Genomic DNA, 27,813 nt, shown 5'->3' with positions numbered 1-27,813 from the left:
AAAAGTAACTAACTTGAGCAAACTAATTAGATGGGCAAACTATAATTTAACTTCTCAAACTAGCTATAATTTAACAAAGTAATAAACAGGACCAGAATCATCCCATTTTTCAACACAGGGAAGTTGATATTTGCCACAGCATGGTAGTTTTGGTTTGTATTAGAATGGACAATAGAGACTGTAGAAAAGGTCCTACAATTGTAAAAATCACAAAATCTCGAGATTTAGCAGACAAGAATGGTATCATACCCCCATATATGATAACTAATACTGAGTACAAACTAAGTTTGAGACTAAACAATCTTCTGAAGTTCAAAACTCAGCTTCAGCTACAAACATAAGAAAAGCGGTCATTTCTTCGGTTGAGGAGGACAAAGGTACTTGGTGACAACGTAACAGTCTGCTGGAGTGATGTTTGTGTAATAGTTGTGGATGGTATCTGTGATATCAAACCCGAATTTCTTGTAGAAATTGAGAGCATCCTCGTTATTGGTTTGAACATGCATATAAATCTCAGATATGTTTTGCTTGGAGGAGAGTTCAAGTACATGGTTCAAAAGCTTCGTACCTGTGCAAAACCACAGAGAACCCATCAGACAAAAAGAATTCCACAGAGCAGCACTAAACTAAAGTGGTAATTTTTATAGGCTCAAGATCAGACGTATAATCTTTATGGGAAACTTGGAGCAAACAAGGTACTCCAAAGTCTCCAATATTAAAGGAGTTCAGGAGTCAAGGGTTAAGAATTCAAATTTCAGACATAATATCTGATGGAAAAACTAAGCATCTATCACAATTGAATAAAATTAAGGGAAATTTTATTTTTGGATAAATCAGGTCATTCTATCATGGTGACTTCTATTATAGATAATCTCAGTTTAAATATAGGTTCATAGAGAAGTTCATCAAGGATGTAAACCCAAATAGAGATAGCACCATTATTTGAGTGCTGACATAGAAACTTGATCAAACAAAGCAAGTCGCAAGTGCTGACGAAAATATTTCAAACAAACCAAGTCACAAGAGCTGACGTGGAAAGATTTCAAACATAGCAAGTCGCCTTCAATACAATGTTTCATTTTTTAGAATAGTTAAAACTTATTTAACTAGACAAATTAGCTGTTATGAGCAATGAATTATAAATTTTGAATCAATCTTGGGGCCATTGGACAGAAGTTACCATCTTTATTCAAACAATCATAAATTCACATTCTCAATTTAACAAAGGAGCAAAACAGCATAAATCTCACTAACAAATACAAAGTACTATTATGATGGATTATAAATTCCATACTTGATTTGACAAGAAAGATAGCAGTATATACTTACCAATACCTAGCCCACGATAGGGTGCCAAAACGCCCAATGTCATAATGTAAACCCGAACAGCTCCAGCATCTTTCTTCTCAATACGACATGCAACTGCTCCAACACATATATCACTGTAGTAAGCTGCGATTGGAAAACAGATACGGATGAATATTTCATATACTAGTATTAATTAGTTGGACTCAAAAAGAGAATTTATGAGGCTCCAAACAGAGCCTTTAGAAATGGATACCTACATATCTCCCCCTCTTTTTGTCTATTCAATAAGTTTACTACTACATACAGTCGATACAGATAGGTTCACCATTATTTTTACTTTTTAATCACAATCAAGTTACTTTCAATACCCAGCTTGTTTTTCTTGTGGCCATGAATCATTGCATACTAATAGAGAAATAGCTTCACAATTTTCATAAGATTAACCATTTTTATCTATTACTAGCATTTTTGTTTTATTAAAGTCTTTTCACGACTAGAATTGACAAAAACAATAAATTATAATTTCATTTTATCCCAAGTGAGAATTAATAATGTGTTGTGACATTACTGTTCCAGCCAGCAATTGCATCCATGGAAGCGTGGGTCGGTATATTACCACTGACAGAGTTAAGAACAGAATGCCTCTAAAAAGAGCAATCCTTTTTGTTAGAAACAGATAATGGATCTTTTAATATCTGCATCAACAAACACTGTGCCGTAATAAATCTACAACAATAACTAAATCTTTTTTCCAAATTCTTTTATGCAGGAAAGGCTACTTTTTATATCAATAGGTTAAAAAACATGACAAGAAGTGACACGTGAATACAAAAACAGTAACTAAGTACCCAGCAATTAATATCTACAATCTAACAAAGACTACAGAGCGTTGGTAATTTCAAATTTGCCATGCACAAACACTATCGTTTTTCTTTTTCAAAGATCACAACAATCAGCAGTGCAACACCGATGCCATCAATTCTCTTCATCATAGAATGATTAGGTACTGAGATCTGTATGGCATGATCTTGCACTAATCTACAATTTGGCAAACACAATTTATACATGTACTCCAAGCCACCCCATGATATTAGTACTCATTCAATTCTAGTGGTTATGATGTGACAGTTCACAATGCAAAGAAGTTTTGCGTTCACACCAAAAAGGCATTGGATCCAGTATCCTCTAGACCCTATGCTGATACCTAAATCAGAAAGGAGATTGGCACTTTAAAGAAACATCAACAGACAGCAAATATAGAAAGTCAAGCTCCAAAATCTTAACACAAATAAGCAGTGTGTCTAATGATAATTTTTTCGGGTCTTAAGACAGCAAGATTGAGTAATGTTAAGTCAATACACAGTCTAGAGTTAATAGATGGCAATTAAAACTAACATGTTAAGCTGACCCAAGAAAATTGCTACCTTTCATACCAAGTTTGTCAGCAACCAAAATCCTAACCGAAATAGGTGGAGGGATATCAAGGATAAGATCATTGAATCATTTCAATAGATCATAGGTCTTTTTCATTAATAATTTAACAATTTACTAAGGCTCCTTTAAATATTATATTTAAAAGACAACAAGTGAAACTTTTCTATGATTGCAGATTCAGCAACATGAAAAATGATGTTAGGGGCCAAAACAAAATGGATATAACTGAGCTTATGAACTAGCAATGGTCTAGCGCTTGTATGCTCGAGGTCACAACCGTTCAACTATTGAACTATGTGAACTTTCTGACACATACCATATGTTTTTAACAAAAATACCAGGCAGGCCATAATTCCAGATTTTTAAAGGGAAAAAATGATGGAAATGGTTAAAATGAAAGATTTAGGAAAAGAAAAGAAAGCTTAAGATGAACCTTAAGTCAGGGGACAGTTTTATACAGCAGATACAATTACAAAGATTTAAAATCTATTCAGATTACATCTTACACCACTACAGAAAAAAGAGCACTGGAACAAAGGTATAAAGTTACTTCACGCTGAGAGCTTAAGGTAACAAACTAAAGACAGAAGAAACGAAGTTAAAAAGGAAAAGGAGGACTCAAGTTTAGCATTTTATCTTATATAGCTCATAACAAGCTACCTAGCTATTGCAGCTTACCAATAAGTAGTATAAGATGTAGTTGCACTGTGGCTACAATAAAGTGTAATGCACTGCATTATATCTTCAAGAGGGAAATTTAATAGATTGAACTCAAGTTTAATATTTAGGCCCTGTTCTCTTCACCTTAAAAAAATAATATTAAGTAAAAATAATTTCACTTCAGTAAAAATAAGTTCAGTCAGTAAAATTAATTTCAGTTCAGTAAAAATAAGTTCAGTTCATTAAAAAAAAGTTCAGTTCAGTAAAATTCAGTTTTCTTAAAGAAGAATTATAATAGGAAATCAGTAAAAATAATTTCGGTTCAGTAAAAATAATTTAAGTTCAGTAAAAATAATTTCAGTTCAGTAAAATTAAGTTCAGTTCAGTAAAAATAAGTTAAGTTCAGTAAAAATAATTTCAGTTCAGCAAAATTAAGGTGAATCAAACAGGGCCTTATAGTCTATTACTCATAGTACTGGAAATAAGACTTGCATATACACTAAGTTAAGAAAAAGAAAAACCTACAAATTTGGATTCATATGGAAAGAGAATCAACATGATAAAAAAGTTTAAAAGACAAAGACATGAATAGACACCAAGCGAAGAAAAAAGTAGAGAACTAAAAAAAAAAGGATTCATTTGAAAAAGAATCAACCTGATCAAAAAATTAAAAAGACAATCTAAAAGAACAGAATTGCGCAACGATACAATGTTCCCATTCTACAATCAAGTACATAGGACCCTTTTTCAGCTAAATAAAAAACAGAGGCTGTAAAAAACTTATATGGAAATACCTCTCTCCACAATTTTTTAAAGAGCCCCTTTACAAACCTCTTAACAATGTCAGCTCTTTCCATCAAAATAGCAATAGTTTCTTATGAGATAATATTGTTTCCAAAGGAACAGTACCCAAAGGAGACAACCCTAAATAGTTCCTGCTACCCCTACACAGCCATACCTCCTTCCCTCTCTTTCCCTCAAAGAATTCCTTTTCTGGTAAAAATGTATTGCCAGTTCTATCCTAACATTAATCACACAGAACCAAAAAGACCCAACCCTTACTGCTGTGAACAACTAAAAACTATTGAACAAATCATGTTACCTTATAAAATATTCCATTAAAGCCAACTAAATAAACATGTATGCTAAGCAAAGAGAGTGAAAGAATAAGACTCAGATACAAAAAGAGGCAGGTGATAAAAATGGGGAGAAAATGCCATGGCAGGAATATCCAATCAATAGGAAAAGAAAGAATCGTGAAAATGACATAAAAGACAAGTAGATTACTATACCTAATCAAAAAAGACTACATAGAACAGCAACATAAAAGCTCCCCTCTACAAAAAAACCTTCATTATATTACTCTTACATAGTCACGTTATCCTCCCTATATTAGCTTGCTTCATCTAGAATTACCATAAATCATCACAGCAATGAGGATTACCTTCTTTCCACTTTGTAAAATATTAACCCAAAAAAAAAAACAAAGCTGATTGGTCATCAATCCAGCATAACTTCAACAAATGTTCAAACATCTAAAATCCATAATCAGAAAAATCTTTCTTCATCTAACTCAACTTTGCAACAGCAAAAACTCTTTTTTTGACAAAAATGCTTCACTTATCTTACAAATATATGCCTCCATTTGCACAAGTAGCATTCAACCTCCCTCCTTAAACCCTACCCCTCAAAGGCTCAAACCCATGTTTGCCAATTAATCCCTTCTGACAAGGTCAATCAGTACCTTCACTAGTTCAAAAATCTGAAAGCTCTAGCATGAGACTGCATTCAGAGATGATTGAAGTGTAAAAAACTATCCTTAATGCCAACTGCTCACAAGTACTTTCAGAGCCCTCGTCCGGGGCTAAGGAAATTCAAGCACACATAGATAATTGATACAACAAGTCAACAACAACAACAAAGCCTTATTCCCAAATGATTTGAGGTAAGCTAAAATGAATTGTCACAAGTAACCGTCTGATAAACACAGATAATTGATATAGCAAGAAAAATCAAAGGCATAATGGTTTTAAAAAATGACTCCCCTATGTAAAACAAACAGCTTCCAATATATAAGTTCAAAATCAACAAAACGGTGAGAATGTTTGATCAACCAACATACTACCAAATCGATCCCCTATATTTGTGCAGAGAAAGCTCAATAGTTAGTAGACTTTACTACTATTAACCTGGTTCCATGACTTCCATTCGTATAAACAAGTACATCAAAAACTTCAACTAGGGCAGAAATGAACCCATTTAATTCTAAGTTACATTTAATAATCAAATCGAAGGAAATCAACAAGAAAAGCATAAATTCCACAAAATCAATATACAAAATGTAGCAAATCACCCAAATAGGCAAAAATGGAGAATTTTCATATAATAAATGGACAAAATTCAATATTTTTACAAATACCCAGAATAAAATTTCAACATTTTTTCAAATACCCAGAATAAAAATTCAACAAAAACCAACAAAAAATGTGCAATTCTACAGAAATTCAATCGAACAATCATAAAAAAAAATGCGACAAAATGGAGAAACCCCAGATGAAAAAAGGGGGAAAAAACGAACCTAATTTGGTGAATTCACCAGAAGCAAGTGCATCAACGTAATACTTATCATTGTATCGAACAGGAAAGAGGGTAACATTGAGCTTTTTAAGCTGCATTATATTCTTGTCCCTTACTCCATCCAACGAAATTGTCACTTCTTTCATCCTTTCTCTCTCCTCAACTAACCAGAAATTAATAAATTATACTGTTCTAATGAAAATTGTTTAAGATATGAACCCAGAAATCGCTATTTACTGCACTGAATCCTACGATTGAGGATTGCAGGAAGAGAAGAGAGAGAAAGAGAGAGAGGAGAAGGGCGAACAAGGGCTATTGTTTTTGGGCATGGGAGGAGGAGTCAATGCCATCTTACAAGTAACAACTTGTATATACGGGTCGGGTTTAACCCTTTGTTCACAGGCTCGCCATGGAGAAGCCCATACATTGGCCTCCAAGGACTAGAACTCTAGAAGTAGAGGTAGTTAATGAGTCGTTTTATATTCGTTTATTTAGGTGTCAAATATTTTGGTTTAAGTATGAAGTTTGCAAATCTCTTCCCAAATAATGTAATCTGTGGATTATTATGGAGAGTAAGACGTTTTTCTACCTATATTAACTATTAAGTTTCGAGTTGAGCATGATATTTTTTACGGAGTATTAGATTTAGTTTAGGTTTCGAGTTGAGCATGATATGTTTGATTAGATTTGGTTTGTTAAATCAGCTTTGTCAAATTTATCTGGAATTGAATCTTGCTCAAATATTTTCTGTATAGTTTTAATGAGCTACTTCGTATCTATAACAAAAAACTATTTAGGAATATAATTTATTGAGTTTTTCACGGGTATAAATGAACATGCAATTTTATCTTAATATTCATTTAATAAAAGCAAACATAAAGCAATTCATTATACTTGTATTAGATAAAGGGATAAACAAGTGATTTACTATTTCAAACACAAAATATTACCACTTACCATTTTAATTGATCCTTTTTGTTTCTAGCCACACAAGTTAATCAAACTTAAAAATGCAATCAACTTACAAAAGATACGAGCCTACGGCTATTAATCAATAAGGACAATAACACATATAACCAACAACGATGAATTAATAAAGCATTTGGTTCCAAATCCATTTATTACACACGAATATTAGCTAATTGTCAAATAAGGCCATAACTTTAAAAGTCGAGAACTATTGCAAACAAGTGGCAAACTCCAACTCAAACTTTGCACTTGGTGGGTTTAAAGACAAAAACTTTATATTTTTATTTTTGTAGTATCTTCTTCAACTTGTAGTAGTATCATCTCACTAACTTAGAGAGAGAAAGAGAAGCAAAACAAAACAATAGAAAAGATGAGTAGATGTGAGAAGGGGCAACAACCAAAGGCAGTGGTGGTGGGAGGAAGCATAGCTGGAGTATCGTGTGTACACGCGCTATTATCCGCGGGTTGGCAAGTTGTTGTGGTTGAGAAATCAGTTGGGCCCACTTCTGGAAGCCCAACTGGTGCTGGGCTGGGCCTGGACCCTTTGGCCTGCAACATCATCACCTCTTGGCTTGGTGATTCTGCTCCTCTTTACAAGGCCACCTTGCCTCTTACCATTGACCAGGTCTTTATAGTTTTATTCATTTTTCATATGGTTTTGATATTGGTTTGTTTCCTTAACTTTGACGGAAATTGATTTGCAATAATAAAATATGTGTATCTTCCGTAGAAAAAATATACAAGGATACGGGTTTTGTGTGATTTATGTCTAAGTAGAGTACATTTTATTTTCCTTACAATTATAATTAGGTGTTTAAGGAAAAAAGAGGAAATAAAAAATGAGAACGCTAGAAGGAGGGGTCGAACCTCCGACCTTGTGGTTAACAGCCACACGCTCTAACCAACTGAGCTATTCCAGCTTGTTGGTCTAGTTTGTATAGTTTAAATATTTATATAAATATTAATTATGGTTCATGGATATGTATTTCTTACCAATTAATCCCCTCTGTTATGATTTTATATATGAATCATGATACTCCATCTTTCCTGAATTATTATTATTCATGTTGTGCTGATCCGCATCATAAAGGATTCACCGCGATTTCTTAAAGTGATACTAAACAAACATTAGTATCTAACTTACTGGATTCAATATTAGTTGTCACATTTTCACAACCTCTTATTACATGGCATAAATATTTCACACTAATGAACTTCAACATTAATAAACACACATTCGTTTGGGTGTTGAATCTTGATACAGAATCAAGTAACAGACATAGACAAGAAGATTACTCGAACATTGACAAGAGACGAAGAATTCAACTTCAGAGCAGCTCATTGGGCAGATCTTCATCACCTTTTACTAAGCAAATTACCTTCAGAAATTTTCTTATGGGGTCATCAGTTTCTGTCATTCTGCATTTCTGATGACAAGAATACAGTCACTGTCAAGGCAAAAATACTTAAAACAGGCGAAATCACAGAAATCGTTGGTGATCTTCTTGTTGCTGCAGATGGATGTCTCTCTTCAATTCGACAAACATTTCTTCCCAACCATAAACTGAGGTTCTTGTTTTTCATTCTATCTGATTGCATCAGTTTTGTCACTTCAATAACGATACGAGTTTTGTTGATGTAATCATCAGTTTTACAGGTATTCAGGATACTGTGCATGGAGAGGGGTGCTTGATTTTTCAGGTAATGAAGATTCTGACACTATAAGAGGGATTCGAAAAGTGTATCCAGATCTCGGAAATTGCTTATACTTTGATCTTGGACCGCAAACTCATTGTGTTTTTTACGAGCTTCTGAACAAAAGGATGAACTGGATTTGGTACATCAATCAACCAGAGCCAGATATTAAGGTAATTGAGAATGCTGGTATTTGTTTTTGGTAATTATCTGATAGGCAACTAATAGTAGCATGTTACAGTTACCTCGAGTACCTATGTTGGACCCTTAGATTTTCGATTCCTTAATATACTTGCCAGATGCTCATATTGTGAGTTACCATTTCTTGCAGTCTGGTAGGCAACTGACAGTAGCATGTTACAATTACCTCAAGTACCTGTGTCGGATCCTTTAGCCAGATGCTCATAATGTGAGTTATTTCTGGCAGTCTAAAACCATATTGTATTAATATTGAGTACATGTGAAAAGTGCTTTCAGGCAAGTTCAGTGACTTTGAAAGTGAACAAAGAAACAATCAAGCAGATGCAAGAAGACGCAGAGAAGATATGGGTTCCAGAGTTGGTAGCACTCATGAAAGCCACAGAGGAACCTTTTGTCAATGTGATTTACGACTCTGATCCTCTAGATCGGATCTTCTGGGACAACGTCGTGCTGGTTGGAGATGCAGCTCATCCCTCGACTCCTCATTGCTTGAGAAGCACAAATATGTCTCTTCTTGATGCAGCTGTCTTAGGCAAATGTCTCAAGAAGTGGGGTTTGGAAAATCTGCAGTCTGCTCTAACAGATTACCAGTCTGCTCGATTGCCTGTTGTTGCGAAACAGGTTCTCCATTCTCGACGTGTTGGCAGGATCAAACAAGGTCTTAATCTTCCTGATCGCCATCCTTTTGATCCGAAGAATGCTACTGCTGAAGATTGCTTTGAAATCCAACAAAAGAATGTACCTTTCTTTAGCATTCCTAACATACTGCTAAATTAGCAACTGAAAGTTGGTGATTAATATCCACTGCATTACAGTAGTGCAATCAGAGCTTTTTTTCTTAAAAAACAATTGCACAATGTGCTACACTGCTGTCTACCCTGAGTATATGGCGTGTTCCCAAGAACTTGACTGGTTCATGTCTTCAAAACCATGAATTTCCTTCAAAACTGACCTTTTTTGCATTAGATTTGTTACTGCATTTACACTTTACAGTACTAGTTTTCCTGATGTAAGCATCAATTTTGCAAGTTAGCAGGCACTGCATGAAGAATATATGTCTGAAGTACCCTCTACATTTTGTTCAGAATGAATAAGCGCTATAAGCCTATAACTATGTCTGGAAGCATAAGCCTATAACTATGTCTGGAAGCATACATGATTTCTGAATGCCAGAACGATTAAGCGCCATAACCATGTCTAGAAGTAGAAATAATTCATGAATACTACACAGATGATAGATACTTGAGGTAACAATCATTGGGTGGTAAAAGATCATTTCTTTAATAATGAGGGTTTTGAATATTTTGGATCAGTTCTATAGAAAAATGGAGATATTGACTACAGTGTGATTCACACAATTTAATCCATGTGACTCAAATAGAGAGCAACAACTTTGTATTGTGCAACTGTATTACATACTTCAACAGCTAAAGTAAAAAATACCCGTAAGATAGCTACTAGACCATCAATTTTACAACATACAAGTGCAAATGTCGAAATTAATTCGTTGAATTTGTAACACTTTGAGAATAAAGCTAGAAGAAATTTATTCAACGAAAAGTCGAAGATATTGAGGATAAAATAAGAACCAATTGTACTGGATTATTTCTAATACGATTCAATAAAATGTTTCCAAGGCAAAGTTACGAGAATACAGCCCCTTAATTATGCGAATTAAAATCGAAAATGAAAGCATTAGCAGAAGTGTCTCATATGTTGCAAGCAAAAACAGGAACAAAAATATATCAAAACAAGTCGATATGCATCTACTAAAAGATAAACACTAGGGGAAATTAGTAAACGTTATTTTCAACACTATTGATTAAAAGTGGCATCACATTTGAGCTAGTGGAAATACTAACATTGCCAACAGACCACACTTCATCTTTAATCCTGAATTATGGGATGGTCATTGACCACATTAGAGATTCAAAAGACTAGAGAATAAAACATTTCAGGCGAATTTTGCCTTTCTACTTTGCATAACAAGAGATGGTGGCTTTGTAAGTTCAAACTTAGCCGGACCATGAGATGGGAGAGACCACAATACTCCTCGAATATCATGATTAATCAACACCTGGTAAGCACCTAGGTCAGCAATAAAACTCGCTCTATCAAGAAAAATAATGCACATACAGAACCATAGATCATATATACAAATTATATGACTGCTATGACAATTTGATAGCTGGTTATTGCTAACTAAAGCACACGGAGTTGAGCAAGGAAAGCTGCGCAAAGATCAAGGAATAGCATCTGCGGTCCCTGAACCCTTTGTAGATCAAGTAAATACTTCTCCTCACGGGTCTTGTACAGCTGTGAGACAATCACAGCAGAAAACACGTTAAAAATTATACACTTATAAAATAAAAGATCAATGCTAAAATGTTACTTTACTTGTATTATAGCCTACATCACATAAGCAGCGATATTAAATTGCAAAATCCTAGAGAGAAACTCAAATTGCAAAGGTGATTAGAAACGGTGCTAAAATGCTGTGATCAAAAGATTATCTGGTAATACTGTACTGTTTAAATTTTGAATGAAAGGTAAAATGATTTCCACAAAAAATTAGCCCCTTCTAACTTCATTTTTCTTCAACCATCTATGACGGCAAGGCACCTGTTTTTTAAGGTAAAATATGAAGTACAGATACAGAGACATTACAACAAAGTACAAAACATACTCTTGTCTTCTATACATGACTTTCAATTATCCCCAAATTTTCAATCTGAATCTCATATTAGGCTTCCACTTTTTCTTCATTACCACATGATTTGGCAAGATGAGATGAGACAAGAAACAGAGGGAAATGATTTAAAATTAGTGCAACAATGATAGAAACATATCAAGTGTTTAAGCTTCCCTTTCCTACAATCCTACCACTCCTTGTAAAGACAATTTTAACTACTATTCTTTTTCTTGTTTCAACGAGAGGAGAGCGGGTAATCGGGTATGATAAATAGATGGATAGAGTAAGAGAGACAAAGTAAAAGGGTGGGCGGGAATAAGATAAAAGTGAAAACAATATAATCTTCTAAATTGTCAGGCATGCATCACTTATGCTCACAACAAATCATTTTTTTTTTTTAAAGTTTAAATCTACAGAAAAAACAAACGAAATTCAAACTCAGTCATTACAACATAAGCATTTACAAAAACATGGGCAACTTATAAGTTATAAAGCAATAATAAGCAAATTTTGGAGGATTGATGGATTAATCATATAGAGCAGGAGTCACCAATCAATGATATGTACGAATTGGCATCTAGAAATGACACATACCTGCACCTCAAACTTCACAACGTTGGGAGACCTCAACACTCCATCATTTTCAACTATGTTGGACTCGTCACCAAAATAATTATGTACAGGATTATCAACCATCCCTTCATGTTGACCAGGAATGCCGGGAATCCATCTGCACTTCATGTTATAATGCCCAACCTTTTTCCAGCAGACATTCAACTCTTGCAAGGCTTTAAGAACTTCAGTCATAATCTCACGAGGATGAGCTCGAGACTGCAACCAAATAGATAACACAACTTACAAATCAAAACCTATTGGGGAAGCTATTCTGGAAACACCCAAAAGAGAACAAAGTTTGGTGAACTGTTATTGCAGTAGTAATAATGCCAGCAAATCCCTATTTTGTTTTTGAGAGAGAGATTAGGGAATAAGAAAATGCATGTTTGATATTTCAATAATATAATGTCAATTTGGTAAGAAAAAAAAAATCCTGAACACTTTTTCCAAATCATACCCAAAAAGAGACTTAAACCAAACATGGGAAAGTGACATTGTCCCTTTCAATTCCATTCCCATCGATTCCTTCCAACAGGCCTTTATACTTTTTTTTTTCTTTTTTTCTTATCAGCCTTAGACCCTAGAGGCTCATACAATTATCCACAATTCACGTTGATTGATTACTTTTCTTCAAGCATAATATCCTATTTGAAGAAAATAGGTACCCTTTAAACAAATCAAAATAAATATACCAAGGATAAACCCTAGCAGAAATACAAAAACTCAAAACGCCAAGCTTCAAATAAGGTTATTGAATATAAAAAATGATATGGGTTTTTTATGCCCCCCCCCCCCCCCCAACCACCACCACATACACTCCTACCACAATGATTCATAAATTACTGGACACCCAACAGAGGCTGAACATTTAAGTCAAGGGAGAAAAAACAAATGTACATAACAACAAACCTGTAACCCCAAAGCCCATTTCCGCTCAACAGGGAACTGTGGTCGCAAGCCAATTCCCTGGTAATCAACATAACCATGATACTGGTGCCCAGAAACAGGAGAAGCAACTTCATTTGGATGCATGCGGCCAAAATTGTTCTCCTAAAAAAGCAAAGGAAAAAACATTTAAAGAGAAGCCTACAATGCTACAAACAGAGATAACTGCTTTCAATTCATTAATAAAAAAAAAAAAAAAGAAACCAAAAAGACAATATTGCTTCACTGCAATTTTTTAAGAGCAGCATGAAATCTTCTGAAAGTTACAAGAAACATCAACCAATAAAAGATAAAGAATTTGTCAAGCAAAGAAATACCAGTTGCTCCAACATACATTCATAACTTTGAAGCAAGTCACTTGTGGACTAATATCAAGAAAAATAAATCTGCAAGAAAAAAATTACACACCATTGTTTCTTGGAACTCAGCCCCAAGATAGCCACTTGAAGCTCGGAAGCGGTTATCAAAAAGCAAATAGTATGCAACAGTCCCCTATGAACAAATTTGAAATCAGTTTCCGTATTAATACAAAAATATTAAGATGGCAGAAATACTATACATATTAACACCTCATTTTGGAGCCTATTGCGGAGAGAGTCAATTAACTGGTTTCTGTCAAATCCCATCCTAACAACTTCCTGGAGTATCTCTTCGTCAATCTGTAGGAAGTATAAGGTCAATTCACATATTGACTACAAAAAGATCAAAGAGCAGAAACATATCTTATGCCAGTAACAGAGCATAATCATCGAGATATTTCTCAGAGATATCTTCAGGGGCATTGCACTACCCTCAATGGCATAAATGATGTAAGGTTAACCAATAGAGATTTAATGCGCGATGAGACCCAATCTGACAGATAGTCAGTGATGTCTCCCACTCAGGAACCCAGCATATCCAACAATTACAAAGGCATATACTTATTCCAACAGAAAGATCCATGGGCAAACCTTCTTCGCCTGTTGCATTGTATCTGGAGGTGGCACGGCTAAATAACGAGGAAGATGAGCTTGAAACCATGTATGTTGACGGATCTCTGGGATTGTAATCCTCTTCATAGGATCAACTACAAGCATCCTGGGAATCAGATCTCTAGCTCCAGGTGATAAATGACTTGGAAGGGTGTATATCCCACCCTACACAATAAAAATCACATGATCCCGCAATTACTCTTCATGATATAATATAAGCTTGATTAAAAATCCTTTTGTCCCCAGCTCATTACTGAAAATTTACACTCAGTTCAATTGATAATAAACCTCATAGTATTATGCAATTTATGGGCCAACAACCATGCCATGACCCAACTTTCCCAACCACTCAACAATTTTAAATAAGATGAACTATTAAAGCAGAATTTTTTTACTTTCTTTTTAAAAAAATAAAAATAAAATAAAATAAAATAAAAAATCCATTTTCAAAAATGATAGCAATATTCAACACATAAAAGATATTGCATGTACTCCAAATAAGTTTGTGCAGTAACACTACCCAATAGAACTCGTTACATCGTTCTGCTTCAACCCATTATTGTACAGATTTAAATACAAAGGAAAAAATTTCTAATGCAGAACGATTACCCCCCCCCCCCCCCCCCCTTCTTTCTCCACAAAATAAAAAGGTAAGCAATTAGAGAAAGAGATTAAAAATAAATAAAACCAAGTTTAAAAAGACTTCACGATTCTAAAGAGGTTCCAACGTGTTGCTTGCCCTTATTAAACTCCAAAAATTGTTTCCCTCATGTTCCTTTCAGATGAATTAACAACAATAACACCTCCCTCTTGTATTTGATTTCTCAAATAACATGCATGAACAGTGTCCTGTCCTACCACACAATATGTAAAAACTAATTAGTGTAGATAGTTATATTAACCATAGGTCTCATATTACCATTATAGCAGTTTAGTAAGGTTAGAATATCTCAGGACTTTCAAATCAAAGATGAGGATATGAAACATAGTGCTCCTGCTCTCATCTTCCTCAAAAGACAGGTCATTCAGCAAAGTCAATATAATAAGTACCAATCAAAGTCAAAACTTTTCTTCAACCCCAAATTATCAATATACAACTCCATCCTCTAAAGAACTAGTAAGACTAACATCATGTCATGTACCAGAATTATGAACCTTAGATGTATTTCCTCAATCACTAAAAATGACACTTAGAACATTGGATCAACTATCGTCCATTCATCCACCATAGACTAGGTATCCTCAATACCCAGACTATCAAGTATCAAACTTTCCTTACATACATTTCAAGAACTATTGACATCCCAAATCATCACAATCGACATCCTCACATGCTGATTCCCTACAAGTACTAGCCAATTAATATCCGTCATTTGATGAGCTAAAAGTGGAACTTACCCATATACAATAATCAGACTGATAGCTAAATACCCCATATAGCATAGTGTACATCACATGTGCCATAAAGCATGCCATCTCACCCGCTTCATCTTTTTCCAAACAAAGACGTAACTACAAGTAAGTCAATTCTCTAGCCAAAGCAGAGGTGAAGCCTGACAATAGCAACCAAAACTCTCAATTTTGACCTAACCTGCCAACTATTGCAACACAATTTATGATAGCCCAACAATCATCGCTGATCAGACTCCTTTTTAGTCAAATATAAAAAACTGGGGGACTTTCCTCGGAGATTTACCTTTATGGATCTAGAGATCAAGAGAGCCATTAACAATAAAAAGAGAAAGCAAGAGAGAGGGATGTGGAAGTGAATAATAAATTGAGGGAGAAGAGGCCACAGGAGAGAGTGTTAGAGAGACTTTAAACAAGTAGGTTGTTATATGGAATCAAGAGTGAGAAAGGAAAAAGAAACATCTTAAACAATTTTCATACTAGGTAAGAAATATATAAGATATTTAGGAACAAATTCCTCCTGTGTTTGATTAAACAAAGTAACTCTTTTTCTTTTCTTCCTCAATTTTTTATATTGATTTATAAGGATCAAGTGACACAGCAGTTAGGGGTTTCCAATAATAGGACAAATTTCCAAGGATCAGTGACATTTCTACTTTTCTTGGCTATCACATACAAAAAAAATATGAAAATTTAAATAAACTACATGTAAGCAGAGCCAAAAAGCTACAGTAAACCAATCATGATCAGTGACACGGCAGTTTAGGGGTTTCCAATATTCACACTAAGGATCAATGACACTACACCACAATATTGACACTAAGCATACATGCAAAAAACCACAAGACCTGGTGGCTGTCGAGCAACAAAAATTCAGAATAACACATACCTTAATTTTCTTGAAAAGGTTGGGAATGTTTTCATCATCAAAAGGGAGAGTACCACAAAGAAGAGCATATAAGATAACACCGCAACTCCACACATCAACTTCAGGACCAGCATAGAGTTTTCCAGAAATTACCTAAGGGTACAAAAGAAAGGCAGACCATGTTTCAAAGAATTATCATAAACGTCTACTGATGACATTAGCCACTAGGCCCACTAGTATTCTGACAAAGCACAGTTTAAATAACGTATTCTGGACAATGAAATGACAAAATAAATGTACGAGAATCAGCTCCAACAACATGCCGACTCACAGTATATCAAAGTGCAATTCTTTTCACATATCCTTGAAAATTGACAATATAAAACCAGGAAAGGCTAGACAATTTAAACAAAAATAAGAAACTTTAAAAGAATCGAGGACATAGTGAAGTGATAACAGAACAATAATTTGGCAAGCAAGATTTTTCAAGAAACAGCTAAATGCCAAACTGGAGGCTTTGATATTCAATCTCTGCCTTAAAAAAACAAGCGGTATAGGATAAATCAGCCTTGGATCAATGCACTAGCATATACGCTTGATAAGGTCAAATAATAAATTGCACACTTTTTTTTTTTTTGGGGGGGGGGGGGGGGGGGGGGGGGGTACCTCAGGGGCTGCATAATTTGGGCTTCCACAGCTGGTCTTCAGAAAATGACCATCTCTCATAATGTTGCTCAAACCAAAATCCGCTATCTTCACATTGTGATGCGAATCTAATAGAAGATTTTCGGGCTTCAAGTCTCTATGGACAACCATATTCCTGTGACAATACTCTACTCCTGATATAATCTGGTCCAAAAAAAAAGCAACAAAAACAACTTAAAAATGACAGAAAATTTTGTTTGAGAGATATGACAAGTAATATAAGAAAAGAGAATTCTACCTGTTGGAAAAAATTTCTTGCTTCATCCTCTTGTAACCTACCCTTTTCCACTATGTAGTCAAATAATTCTCCAGACTTGACATACTCCATCACAACATAAATGTCCGATGGTGTCTCAATAACTTCATACAGTCGAATAATATGGGGATGCATGAACAGTCTCAAAATTTTGATTTCTCTTCTCACTACAAAAGCAGAAAAGAAATGATTCCATTATCTTAAAAAGATCCTAGTTAAGCCTAAGAGCAAGTAAAAACAATAACGATCTAGCAATCAAACATCAAGAGCCTACATAGTTCACAACAAGATGATAGCGCATGAAAACAAGCCATACATAGTTGAAATTCAACTCAAAAGGCGATTAAATTGTGGCCAACAACAAGATATACGATAAAACCAATATCATCAACCTACATTGAGAAAGGGGTTTCAACCATCAAAAAACAACCTTATCCCCTACAGATTTACATAATCAATCATGCTAGTTATGTAGACTGAACCACTATAGTTGAACTCAAGTACACTAAAATGCCACACCTACTGAAGGAATCCAAAATTGATTCGTTTAAGCTTCCTAGGTGTTCGATTGCTCTTCAAACACATTACCCACACATATTCATCTAAACTTACAAGTTCTCGCTATTCCAACGTCATCAACTCATGAGCACACAACTATTGAGGAACAAACAAAGTCCAAAGCCCATAATGGATATAACAGTAAGAATAATTTTAACATTACAACATACAGTGACAGTCTAGTGAATAAAACACATCAATCATAAAACATCTAAAATGCCAATAAAATCTATAGCATAAGAATGATGATATGATAATAACAAAAACCATACCTTTCTCCTCCATCTCCATATTTTTAATCTTCCGGCGATTCAAAATCTTAATGGCAACTTTATGACTAGTCAATTTATGCTCAGCAATCTTCACCTTACCAAATGAACCAATGCCAAGAGTTTTACCAAGATTATAATTTTGCAAGAAAACATCCACACTGCTGCCGCCTCGGCCGCTATGTCCGTCCATTTCCCTGCAATAATTCAACACTAAGAATCAATCCTAAGGTATATATAATCATTATATAGGTCAACTTTCATCAATTCAACACTTAACAAACACTCCACCATATTGGATCTAACCCTAATTGCCACCATTACCAAGCTCACTATCATGAAATCAATTTCCGATCCAAATTAACAAAATTCAACACAATATAACACAAGATTAATACCCGGAAAATTCCCCAAATCTGGAAATTAATTTGACCTAAAAAATGGAAAGAAATGAGCAATCAAAGTCTAAGAAAACAAAAACAACGATTGATTGAATTTACCTGGGGACTGAATTCAATAATCTGGAAAAATTAAAACCCTAAATCAAATTGATCCTCGAATTGGGGAAAAAATTGTAGGGAAGGAGGACGAACACCCTTTGGCTGTATTTTAGTTTGGGTTGATACTTTTTATTATTTCAGAAAATCAGAATCTAATAATCTCACCATATTTTGGGGTTTTCGGGTTTTGGACCTGAGGTTTGTTAACAATCTACGGCTTAAAATCCAAGTGAAAAAAAATTACTCGTATTATATAAATATGTTCGATTTGTTACTTTTTAATTGTGACGGATAAGAAATTATTTTTGCGAAACTAAAATTATTTTTATTTATTATTTATTATTTATTTTACTTCTTTTATTATTTTTATAGGATTGAATCCACCTTTATTGAATAGAAATTATTTTATTGAATATGAGTATTAGTTTTTTAAAGAAGAAGATTTTATGGTTTTTAGAGTGAAGATGATGAGCTAGCTATTCAAAAAAAAAAAAAAAAAGTGAAGAACCCTTCGGTTTAAATTGGATATAACCTTTAATCGCATTTGAAAGGTTTGAGATGTTTAGTCAAGAAACATTAAGCCACAGGAACTTAGAGTATTTCCAATAGTTTAATTATAAGGACTTGCTTGCAATATAAATAAAGTTCCTAGCTAGTAGCTACATGCTTACCATTGGAGAACAAAAAATTGAGCAACATGCAAGCTACATGCTTGATTGAAAAAGAGACAAATAAACTCCACTCATATTGCAACATGTGTATAATTATTTATTCATTTTTTAAATTTTTTTTTTTTTTTTGCAAACTAAAAGATGTTGTAGCTTACCATTAGAACACTTTGTTGCTAAAAAGTGTTGTAGCTTCAAAATTGATGTGGAAAATCAAGCTACAAAGCATTGTAGCTTGCCATTGGAGTTACTCTAAGAGCATCTCCAATGGCTGTAGCTAGGGACTTGCTTGCAATATTAAATAATCCTTGGCTATTAGCTTAACCATTGGAGCTAGAAAACGCAATTTGCTTGGAGAAAAACTTGCTAAAATAAAACAAATTAGAATTAATAAAATGAAATTTATCAACGTAAATTAAGGAGGTGTGGTCCATTTAAACAGTAAGTTATTAACTAGCCATTGAAGCTAAAATGACAATTAGCTTAAAAAATTATGTGGCATGGCAATCTAATTTGACTTAGCTTGCCATGGAGTTGCTTTATAAACTTCATTAATTTCAAATCAATTAATTACCATCCATTTTATAAACTTCTCGTATTTATAAGATGAATAATTAGCATAAAAATCGTGTATAACAAAATCTAATACTAGTAAAACTAATGATAAAGTGAAATTACGGACCATTGTAATATTGTCGTTTCAAGAACAAAAAAAAGTTAATTTCACTAGAAATCCAGCAGATTATATGCCGAATAATCCACGCAATGGAACCGAGGTTTAGAGAATCCCCTTAAAACCTCTCTGAGTCAGCGAGGGCTTGGCTAGTTGAAATCCACAAATTTGTGAAGGATTGGAACAACCAGTTCCATTATGAGTTGTCCATCTACACCTCGGCACCATCTTAGTCTTACTCCGCGGAACAATTCTGTCCTAATCGGAATTGCCATTTTCATGAAGCTGTGTTTTGCAATAGTTTTTAATATTAAGGCTTGGCTAAACTTCATGCGTCTTTGCGTGTGTGATTTATAGCAGTAAGTATCATACATTCATACATTGTGACATGGCTAGTAATATTCAAAATACAATTATACAAACAAGAAACTAACACGAGTTTAACTTTGATAAACATTGCATCAAAATCAGAATTTTCATAGTAATCATAATATGGCTAATTATGTAATCCAATTAATCGCACTAAAGCCTCTATGCCATCATAGGAAATGTGTGGCCTAATGAGCTCAAAACAGAACTTTATTTTTGTGTACATGAATAAGAATTACAAGATAAATAAATAAACAATAATCTCTTCCAGCTGATGAGTTTTCGGGAAACAAAGCAGCGAATCTCTCCCTTATTATTCAAGAATTAGAATAACAACATAAAGCTACCAAAAAAGGCAATAAGTATCATACATCAATCTGCTATTATGATCTCAATTTCAAGGAACGAGACAAGATGTTTTAGATTTACAAGGGAATAATAGTAATTCCACAAAATGAACTGCATTTCGGGCTTTTCAGCTTACTGAACATGGAAATGGATCGAGGTTCACTATTTTACACGAAGTTGGATGGTGCAAATCATGCAGCCTTTGGCCATGTTGCTTGGGCTGACATGATGATACCAACAATCACACCGAACAACCCAAGGGCACTACCAAAAATCTCAATAACCAAAATCTTCACAAACAGTGAGGAGTTTTGAGCATCAGATAAAGCACAACTGCTTCCAATTATACCCACACATAACCTGTTGCAGAGTCATAAGTTATATATCAGAATATCAGATAAATGAGAGGTTAAAATTTTTCAGAATGCAGGTGGCCAGTGAACTGGATCCGATCCATTGCAGCCTGGCTTCCAGGCTACTTGGATCAGTCCACCAGGTGGACGAGTATAGGTCAAACTCCACCGGAACCAGCCTAATCCAGTTACCCATCAAACTTTTAGACAAAAAGGTGGCCAACCCGGACTGCCCCCCAGCCTACCTGGCTCAATGGCCACCTCTATCCAGAAGTTTCGTTCAAGGTCAAAGAAAGTTTACTCACCCACAGACAAGATTTGCAAAACCCACGATAAGTCCAGATGCAAAGATTGCATATCCTGCTCTAAGAGACTCTGGTTCATAAATCAGAGATGATGGGACACTCTCCAGTTTTGTTTGCAGAATGATAGCCACAATTACTCCATATATAGCTACAGCTTCACAAAAGATTACACTGAGAAAAAAAAAAAAGAACAATTTGGTTACTCAAATAGCCAACAAGTAGATGAAAAACATATAGAACATTTCTATCTAAACACATGCCATTGAAATGTTTACTATTTCACCATTACACACATTGATTGATTGATAGCATTGTTCTCTAACCGAACAAAATCAGGATTCTGATTGCATATATAATCATGAATCATCAAATATAAATCTATGACTCCACCAATCAATAAACTCATTACTGCCCTCGGACTATGGGGCGGGCCGGAGGGGAAGTCTGGTGCAGTGAACAAAGTTAATCTAGTTTAGGGTGTTCAAAAGTTTGGAGCAGCTAGTAAATAGTAATTGTTGATCCTCTTTACATATTTGTATAGAGACTGGAGAAAATTCAATGAAGAACTGACCTCGATTGAAAAAGACCATATTGAAAGTACAGTAAGTAAAAAGGAGAAATTGTTAACAGGCTATTAAAAGACTAAAAGCAATGGCCATTATCAGAATTCAAAAGGCCTTATTTATGCTATACTTCAGCTCTATCCAAATCATGAAGGTCAAAAGGTTCTATAAGAGAGCATATAATTTCAAGAACCTCGAGGTAAAATGCAGATGGATGATGTTTCTGACTATCCAATGTTTCATTTAATCAGTCCTTAACCAAACATCCTCACAATCTCAATACCTTGTGATATTATATTACAATTTCTTCCTCTCTTTTTCTACATACTGTCATGAAGTGAGCAAAACCTGCACTTTCAAACTTCATGCTCCTAAAAAAGTCAATAAAAACCACGATCCTCATTGTACTTATAATACTCCATAGTACATGTACTTTGCCGAATGGCCGCCTCAATATAAACAAAAGAGCATACCTCATCAACTCTTTCTTATCGAAAAGTAAGATTTCTAGTCATTTATGCACATCGACCATTAATTACGGGGGGGTGGGAAAGTTGATGTAATGGTACTTTTGCTGTCTCATAATAAGGAATAAATGTCATTGCCTGTATTAAAAAATTTAGTTGATTTTAGTACTAAGGAATTAAGGATGCTTTATGTGGTTATTGTCTCGGAAAGGGACTTGCACTGTTATTTTTTAGAAATTAGGGAGTAAGGTTTTGTATTTGAAATAAATATGTTTTGCTTAGAACTTTCATTAAATGATTTTTACTTTCTGTGCATTTTCTGATAGTGAATATTATGATTTTAATGCATATGCTAAGATAAAAGGAGATTTAGCAATGCATCAGTTCAGGCTATGAAATTGTGACATTCAAGGTTAAACCAGGACCTAGGGAGAAGCGCATGATTGTTGTAATCTACAAGAGTGAGGACAGGCAGTTGCTGTTGAGGAAATTTCCTCTATGGTCCTTACCAAGATGAAGGATAAATGCAAAGTATAACATAACAAAAAACACGGAAACAAAAGTAGTTTATTTAAAATCTTACAGTCCTATGCTACCTGAACTCTTTATTTCAACAAAATAAGAGCCTTGGAATTCTGACAATTTGAACATGGGTTTGGACACATTACATCATTTTGAACAAAAATCATCAAGACAATTTACAAAACATATGGATGACAAACATAGTTACATAACTACATAGTATAATTATAATTATAACAGAACAACCACCCTAACAAATCATTCAAAAGAAATACAAAATGAATCAAAAAGCAAACAACTTTTATTTAAATAAAACATTAACACAAACAACAATCCATCTCCAAATAAAAAAAAAAAAAACACTACCCATATAAACCACATGTTTAAAGCATGATTACAACTTATATATATAGATTCATGTCCAGAATCATATTAATATTTAGACAACTTTAGGATGATAAAAAAAATTACTGAAACAGAGATTCTCTTCTCATTGTAAATAGATTCATCAATCCCCAATTCACCAGGAACCATATTCTTAGTAACCACTAACAAGAGCATCTTCTTTCCCCTTAGCAATAAACACACCCTTATGTCTGTGTTGCTCAACAATCACTTTACTTCCACCCTTCATCCCTCCACCTCTTTATCCGCCACACTCAAGATATGTAAGGGTCAAATGCAGATCCATAATGTTTCTGTCTATCCAATGTTGCTCTAAATCAGTCCTTATCCAAATATCCTCACTAATCTCAATACCTTGTGACCTTATGTTACATTTTTTTTTTCCACTCTTTTCCTACATACTGCCATGAAGTTAAGCAAAAGTGCAAAACCTTACACTTTCAAACTTCATGCTCCTAAAAAAAGTCAATAAAAACTACGATCCTCATTTTACTAATAGTACATAAACTTTGCTTGCCTCAATACGAATGAAAGAGCATACCTATTCAACTCTTTCTAATAAAAAAAGTAAGCTTTCTAGTCATATATGTACATCTATCTCTTCATTTTTCCACAGCAAGCAAAACAACAATGGGCAAAACCGTGCTTCTTCAAAGTATACTCACAGATTGCTTTTGATCTGAGTAAGAAACTGTCTGCTTGTACACAAAATTTCTCAGCTAAAGCACCAAATTTTACAATTTAAACTTCCAAACCGCCGTCACTCTATCAACATACTATAACAACTTCAATTTCACAACCTACACCTAGCATCGAACCAATTGACTATTCGACTAACAAATGACCGATTTGGGTGATCTGATCAAACTAATTTTTCTTACCCTCTCTAACCCAAAGTACAATGTCAACTATAATACATCAATTTTCCACAAAATCAACCATAAATTCAATCATAATACAAGATCAATGATTTCCATCACCCAATCCAAATTTAATCAAAAACAAAACACAATGCAGATTAACAGATTTACAATATTGTCAACTGATAGCATAATTATCAAATTAAACTTGCAAAATTATCAATTTAAGAGCCAAAAAATAACTAGATAAAATTATAAATAATTACCTGATAAGATTTTTGGAGGTAATTCTAGGAGCTTTGATTGCCGCACCAATTAAACTACTCCCAGTAATGTAAATTCCCCTAAAAATTCAAAAAATAATCAATTTAATCAAATTCAAGAGAAAAACCATGATTAAAAAAAACCCAGTAAAAAAAAGATGAATTAGAAATTTACCAAGCAGCACCAAGAACAGATATGCCAATAGAGAGAGCAATACCAAGGGCAGAAAAGGTATAAGGGGAGATCTGAACCAGAGCTCTGGCCCATGAACTGGTTACTGGGTACACCATAACTAGACCTTAAAATTTCTCTCTCCTAATTTGGTGATGAAAATTGGGGGATTTGATTTCTGGGTTTTTGTGATCTGATCTTGAATTTTGGAGGGTTGTTCGTGGTGGTGGTGTCAGAGGAGAGAGAGAGAAAATGCTAAGGATTTTGAGATTTGAGATGATTTTTGTTTGCTCGTATTAATCTTTTGGGCTTGTGTTTTTGGTGAGTGGTTGAATGGGCTTAGCCACTTAGTGCTTGTTTGTTTGAGTTGTTTCTTGTGGTTGGATACGGCTCGACTTGACTCGACTTTAAACTTGTGATTCGATTGAATATACTTATGAATAATCGTACTAAATAAATTTTATATCCGTTTTAGGTTAATAAAACAATGTAATTAATAAAATTATCTAAATATTTAGAGCTATTTTTGCATTATTTTTTGTTTTTAGATTTCTTGTTTTTAAAAAAACAAAAAATCAAAAACAGGAAATAAGAAAAGGGAGTTTTCACTTTTTTGTTGTCCGTTTTCAAAATTATCATGACTTTAACAAATTTAACTAATTTTTGATTCATTATATGACATATATCATGTTATTTTGAAAACAAAAAACAGAAAACCATAGTGATGTCAAACGAATCCTTAATTAAACAATTTGTTTGAGTTGTTCTTATTGACTAAATGCGCCTAATCAATGCTAATGTTAATTTGTACTATATATAAGGACAAAGCTACTTGTAGGTGTTTAAAGACAATTTTTAATGTAAACTCGGTATTATACATTAAAGAACTGCTCTGATTGACTGAACTGAGTTGAGCTGAACTGAAATGAACTAAATATTTTATGAGAGAAGGAAATTAAGAACTAAACTGAAAATAATCTGAATAGATTAGGCCTTAAATGTTACGTTTTGGCCTTTTGCCCATTTACTCACAAGGACACAAGGTACATACAAGTATATGGGTAGCTAAGAAAATAACTTTGGTCATACGGTTGTACCTTACAACATAAAACTAGTTGTAAAAGAAAAAACCCTTGCGCTTAACAAAAATTACCATTATCATCATGAATTCCATATGAGACGAAAAAATAATTAAATAACAAGGAAAACGCCATGATTAGCATGTTATTTAGTGCAACACATAAAACAACAGCCTTGAAAATTTTCATAAACTGAATTAGAGTTGTTAATAAAATCATGCAAATGATGTTTTCCTATTTAAATGGAGTTTGTTTCTTCAAGTACCTCCATAAATACACTAAGAAAATAAATAATGATACACTTAACACACTTACTAATACAAAAATTAGCAAGCTAAATAATCATGGGAGAATTCACATCTTTTTGCAAAAGAATAGTATCAACCACAATACCAGTACAACCTGGTAAAAAAATACAATTATCTAGCCTTGATCTTCTTATGGAAAACCAACACCTTAAAATGGTGATTTATTATAAAACTCCAAAATTAGGGTTGCCAATTGGTGAACTAACTACTAAATTTAGAATACTTCTTGCAGAAGTTTTATCATATTTTCCTACAATTACTGGAAGATTTGTAAAAAATGATGAAGATAATTGGATGATTAAGTGTAATGATGCAGGGGTAAGAATGGTAGAGGCTATTGCTAAAGGGAGTGTTGAAAGTTGGTTAGAAAATGTTGATGAAGAAAAGGAAAAAAAGCTTATTCATTGGGAAGATTGGTATCATATACCATATTATTGGGCCACTTTTTATATTATGGTAAGTATTTTTGTTATAAAAATAACTTTAAATTTCGATTTTCTATATTTTCAACTATTTTTATTTTTATTTATTTATTTATTTTTTTAATGTTGTATTAAGAAAAATATATTGTAATCGTCTTCTATCATTTTGTTTACAGTTTGCTAATATTGATCATTTGATCATGTTTAATTAATGAGTCCTCGTCTGTCAAATATTTATAACTCACTAACTTATGGCTCAATCAAACTTTAGTCATTTGACCGTCATTGTATCAATTTGTTTATTAATGAGTAAGACTTTCCACAACTTGCGAGATAAATATTTGAGAGAGCCAAAATGAGAGATAATGTAGACAAGATATGATAAACGTTGCATGTGTCATTGCAATAATATATCTCAACTTTTGCTTTTTGTTGTGCTAATTTCTACTTGTGTACTAATTTCACATTTTAGGTAACAGAATTTGAAGAAGGTGGAATGGCCATTGGTTTGAGTTGCTCACATCTTCTAGCCGATCCATTTAGTGCAACCCTACTTGTTAAGGCTTGGGCTGACAGAGTACTTCGAGGAAACATCTTTATTCCACCTTTCTTTCACCCTCTACCCAAAATAAAATTGGGCCTTCAAAAAGCCCATAATCAGCCCAATGAGCATTTGATAAATCATTATAAAAGCCTCATAGAAGGCCCAAGCCCATCCAAAGCCCATCATTCAAAAACTGTTGCTCTTTTATTTACAGATCACATGGTTCAAGCTTGTATGGATTTGACCGACTTGAATGGCCTAAACAATGGGTCGGATCCTTCGCCTTTTGCCGTTCTTGTCGGGTTGCTTTGGGTTTGTATTAGTAGAGTGAAAGGAGAGACAAATGGGCTTGTGGATATGTCCATGGGTTTGGATGTGAGGAAGGTTTTAGAGTTGGATCAAGGGTATTTTGGTAATTGCATGATCTACACCAAAGTTAATGGAGATGACATTGGAGGGGATGATCAACAATTAGCAACTCAAGTAATAGGAGAAGCAATTAGGAAGGTAAACAAAGAGGGAATTATTGATTTAATTGAATGGTTAGATCATTATAATAACTTCTCCCCAATTTCTTCATTGGACAAGGGTAGTTTGGTCTTTTTGAATCTTGAAACTGTGGACCCGTATTCAGCTGTTTTCGTGGAAGGGTACGAGCCATTCAAAATTAGTTATTACAACGAGTCAGCTATTCTGAATAAAGGGAAAGTTTTGGTGCTTCCATCTCATCCTAGTGAAGGGAAATTAAGTAGATTAGCAATTGTTACACTTCCACATAATGAAGCTATTGAATTATGTGAAGATAAACTTCTTGCAAGCTTCTCTCCAAAGATTATAATGGGAGCAAAATGATCCACTA

At 34.1% G+C, this 27,813-nt stretch overlaps 5 protein-coding genes and 1 non-coding gene across 7 annotated transcripts; 2 read left to right on the top strand and 4 right to left on the bottom strand.

Annotated features, from left to right (window-relative positions):
* Positions 1–82: 82 nt before the first annotated feature.
* Positions 83–6,322, bottom strand: LOC145641562 (uncharacterized). Its single transcript, XM_081692406.1, has 3 exons — positions 5,981–6,322; positions 1,330–1,452; positions 83–568 (listed from the first exon to the last, which is right to left on the bottom strand). Exons 1-3 carry the CDS (start codon positions 6,123–6,125, stop codon positions 351–353), a joined length of 486 nt encoding a protein of 161 aa, XP_081548532.1. The 5' UTR covers positions 6,126–6,322; the 3' UTR covers positions 83–350.
* An 828-nt stretch (positions 6,323–7,150) lies between these two features.
* On the top strand, positions 7,151–9,809 carry LOC145555625 (uncharacterized). 2 transcript variants are annotated; one of them, XM_081617367.1, is made up of 4 exons: positions 7,151–7,573; positions 8,213–8,517; positions 8,606–8,816; positions 9,112–9,809. In XM_081617367.1, exons 1-4 carry the CDS (start codon positions 7,319–7,321, stop codon positions 9,619–9,621), a joined length of 1,281 nt encoding a protein of 426 aa, XP_081473493.1. In that variant the 5' UTR covers positions 7,151–7,318; the 3' UTR covers positions 9,622–9,809. The 2 variants fall into 2 exon arrangements, with proteins under 2 accessions (XP_081473493.1, XP_081473494.1); XM_081617368.1 differs by having other exon boundaries at positions 7,156–7,573; positions 9,121–9,809.
* On the bottom strand, positions 7,795–7,868 carry TRNAN-GUU (transfer RNA asparagine (anticodon GUU)). Its single transcript has one exon. It is a non-coding gene; the product is annotated as a tRNA-Asn (tRNA).
* A 1,074-nt stretch (positions 9,810–10,883) lies between the features above and the next one.
* On the bottom strand, positions 10,884–18,837 carry LOC145641561 (SNF1-related protein kinase catalytic subunit alpha KIN10-like). Its single transcript, XM_081692405.1, has 11 exons — positions 18,634–18,837; positions 18,137–18,330; positions 17,289–17,473; positions 17,012–17,194; positions 16,367–16,498; positions 14,047–14,232; positions 13,666–13,755; positions 13,505–13,588; positions 13,061–13,201; positions 12,131–12,367; positions 10,884–11,160 (listed from the first exon to the last, which is right to left on the bottom strand). The coding sequence occupies exons 2-11, from the start codon at positions 18,324–18,326 to the stop codon at positions 11,047–11,049; spliced, it is 1,542 nt and encodes a 513-aa protein (XP_081548531.1). The 5' UTR covers positions 18,327–18,330; positions 18,634–18,837; the 3' UTR covers positions 10,884–11,046.
* A 1,753-nt stretch (positions 18,838–20,590) lies between these two features.
* On the bottom strand, positions 20,591–24,886 carry LOC145641559 (V-type proton ATPase subunit c''2). Its single transcript, XM_081692404.1, has 4 exons — positions 24,605–24,886; positions 24,433–24,510; positions 21,350–21,520; positions 20,591–21,051 (listed from the first exon to the last, which is right to left on the bottom strand). The coding sequence occupies exons 1-4, from the start codon at positions 24,718–24,720 to the stop codon at positions 20,883–20,885; spliced, it is 534 nt and encodes a 177-aa protein (XP_081548530.1). The 5' UTR covers positions 24,721–24,886; the 3' UTR covers positions 20,591–20,882.
* Positions 24,887–26,024: 1,138 nt separating this feature from the next.
* On the top strand, positions 26,025–27,806 carry LOC145642575 (protein ECERIFERUM 26-like). Its single transcript, XM_081693774.1, has 2 exons — positions 26,025–26,444; positions 26,883–27,806. The coding sequence occupies exons 1-2, from the start codon at positions 26,025–26,027 to the stop codon at positions 27,804–27,806; spliced, it is 1,344 nt and encodes a 447-aa protein (XP_081549900.1).
* Positions 27,807–27,813: the final 7 nt, after the last annotated feature.

This window comes from Chenopodium album, chromosome 8, assembly GCF_948465745.1.
Source record: "Chenopodium album chromosome 8, dcCheAlbu1.1, whole genome shotgun sequence".
In the NCBI taxonomy this organism is placed as follows: domain Eukaryota; kingdom Viridiplantae; phylum Streptophyta; class Magnoliopsida; order Caryophyllales; family Amaranthaceae; genus Chenopodium; species Chenopodium album.
Note: the sequence above shows the minus strand (reverse complement) of the source record. Positions and strands in the feature narration are given on the sequence as shown.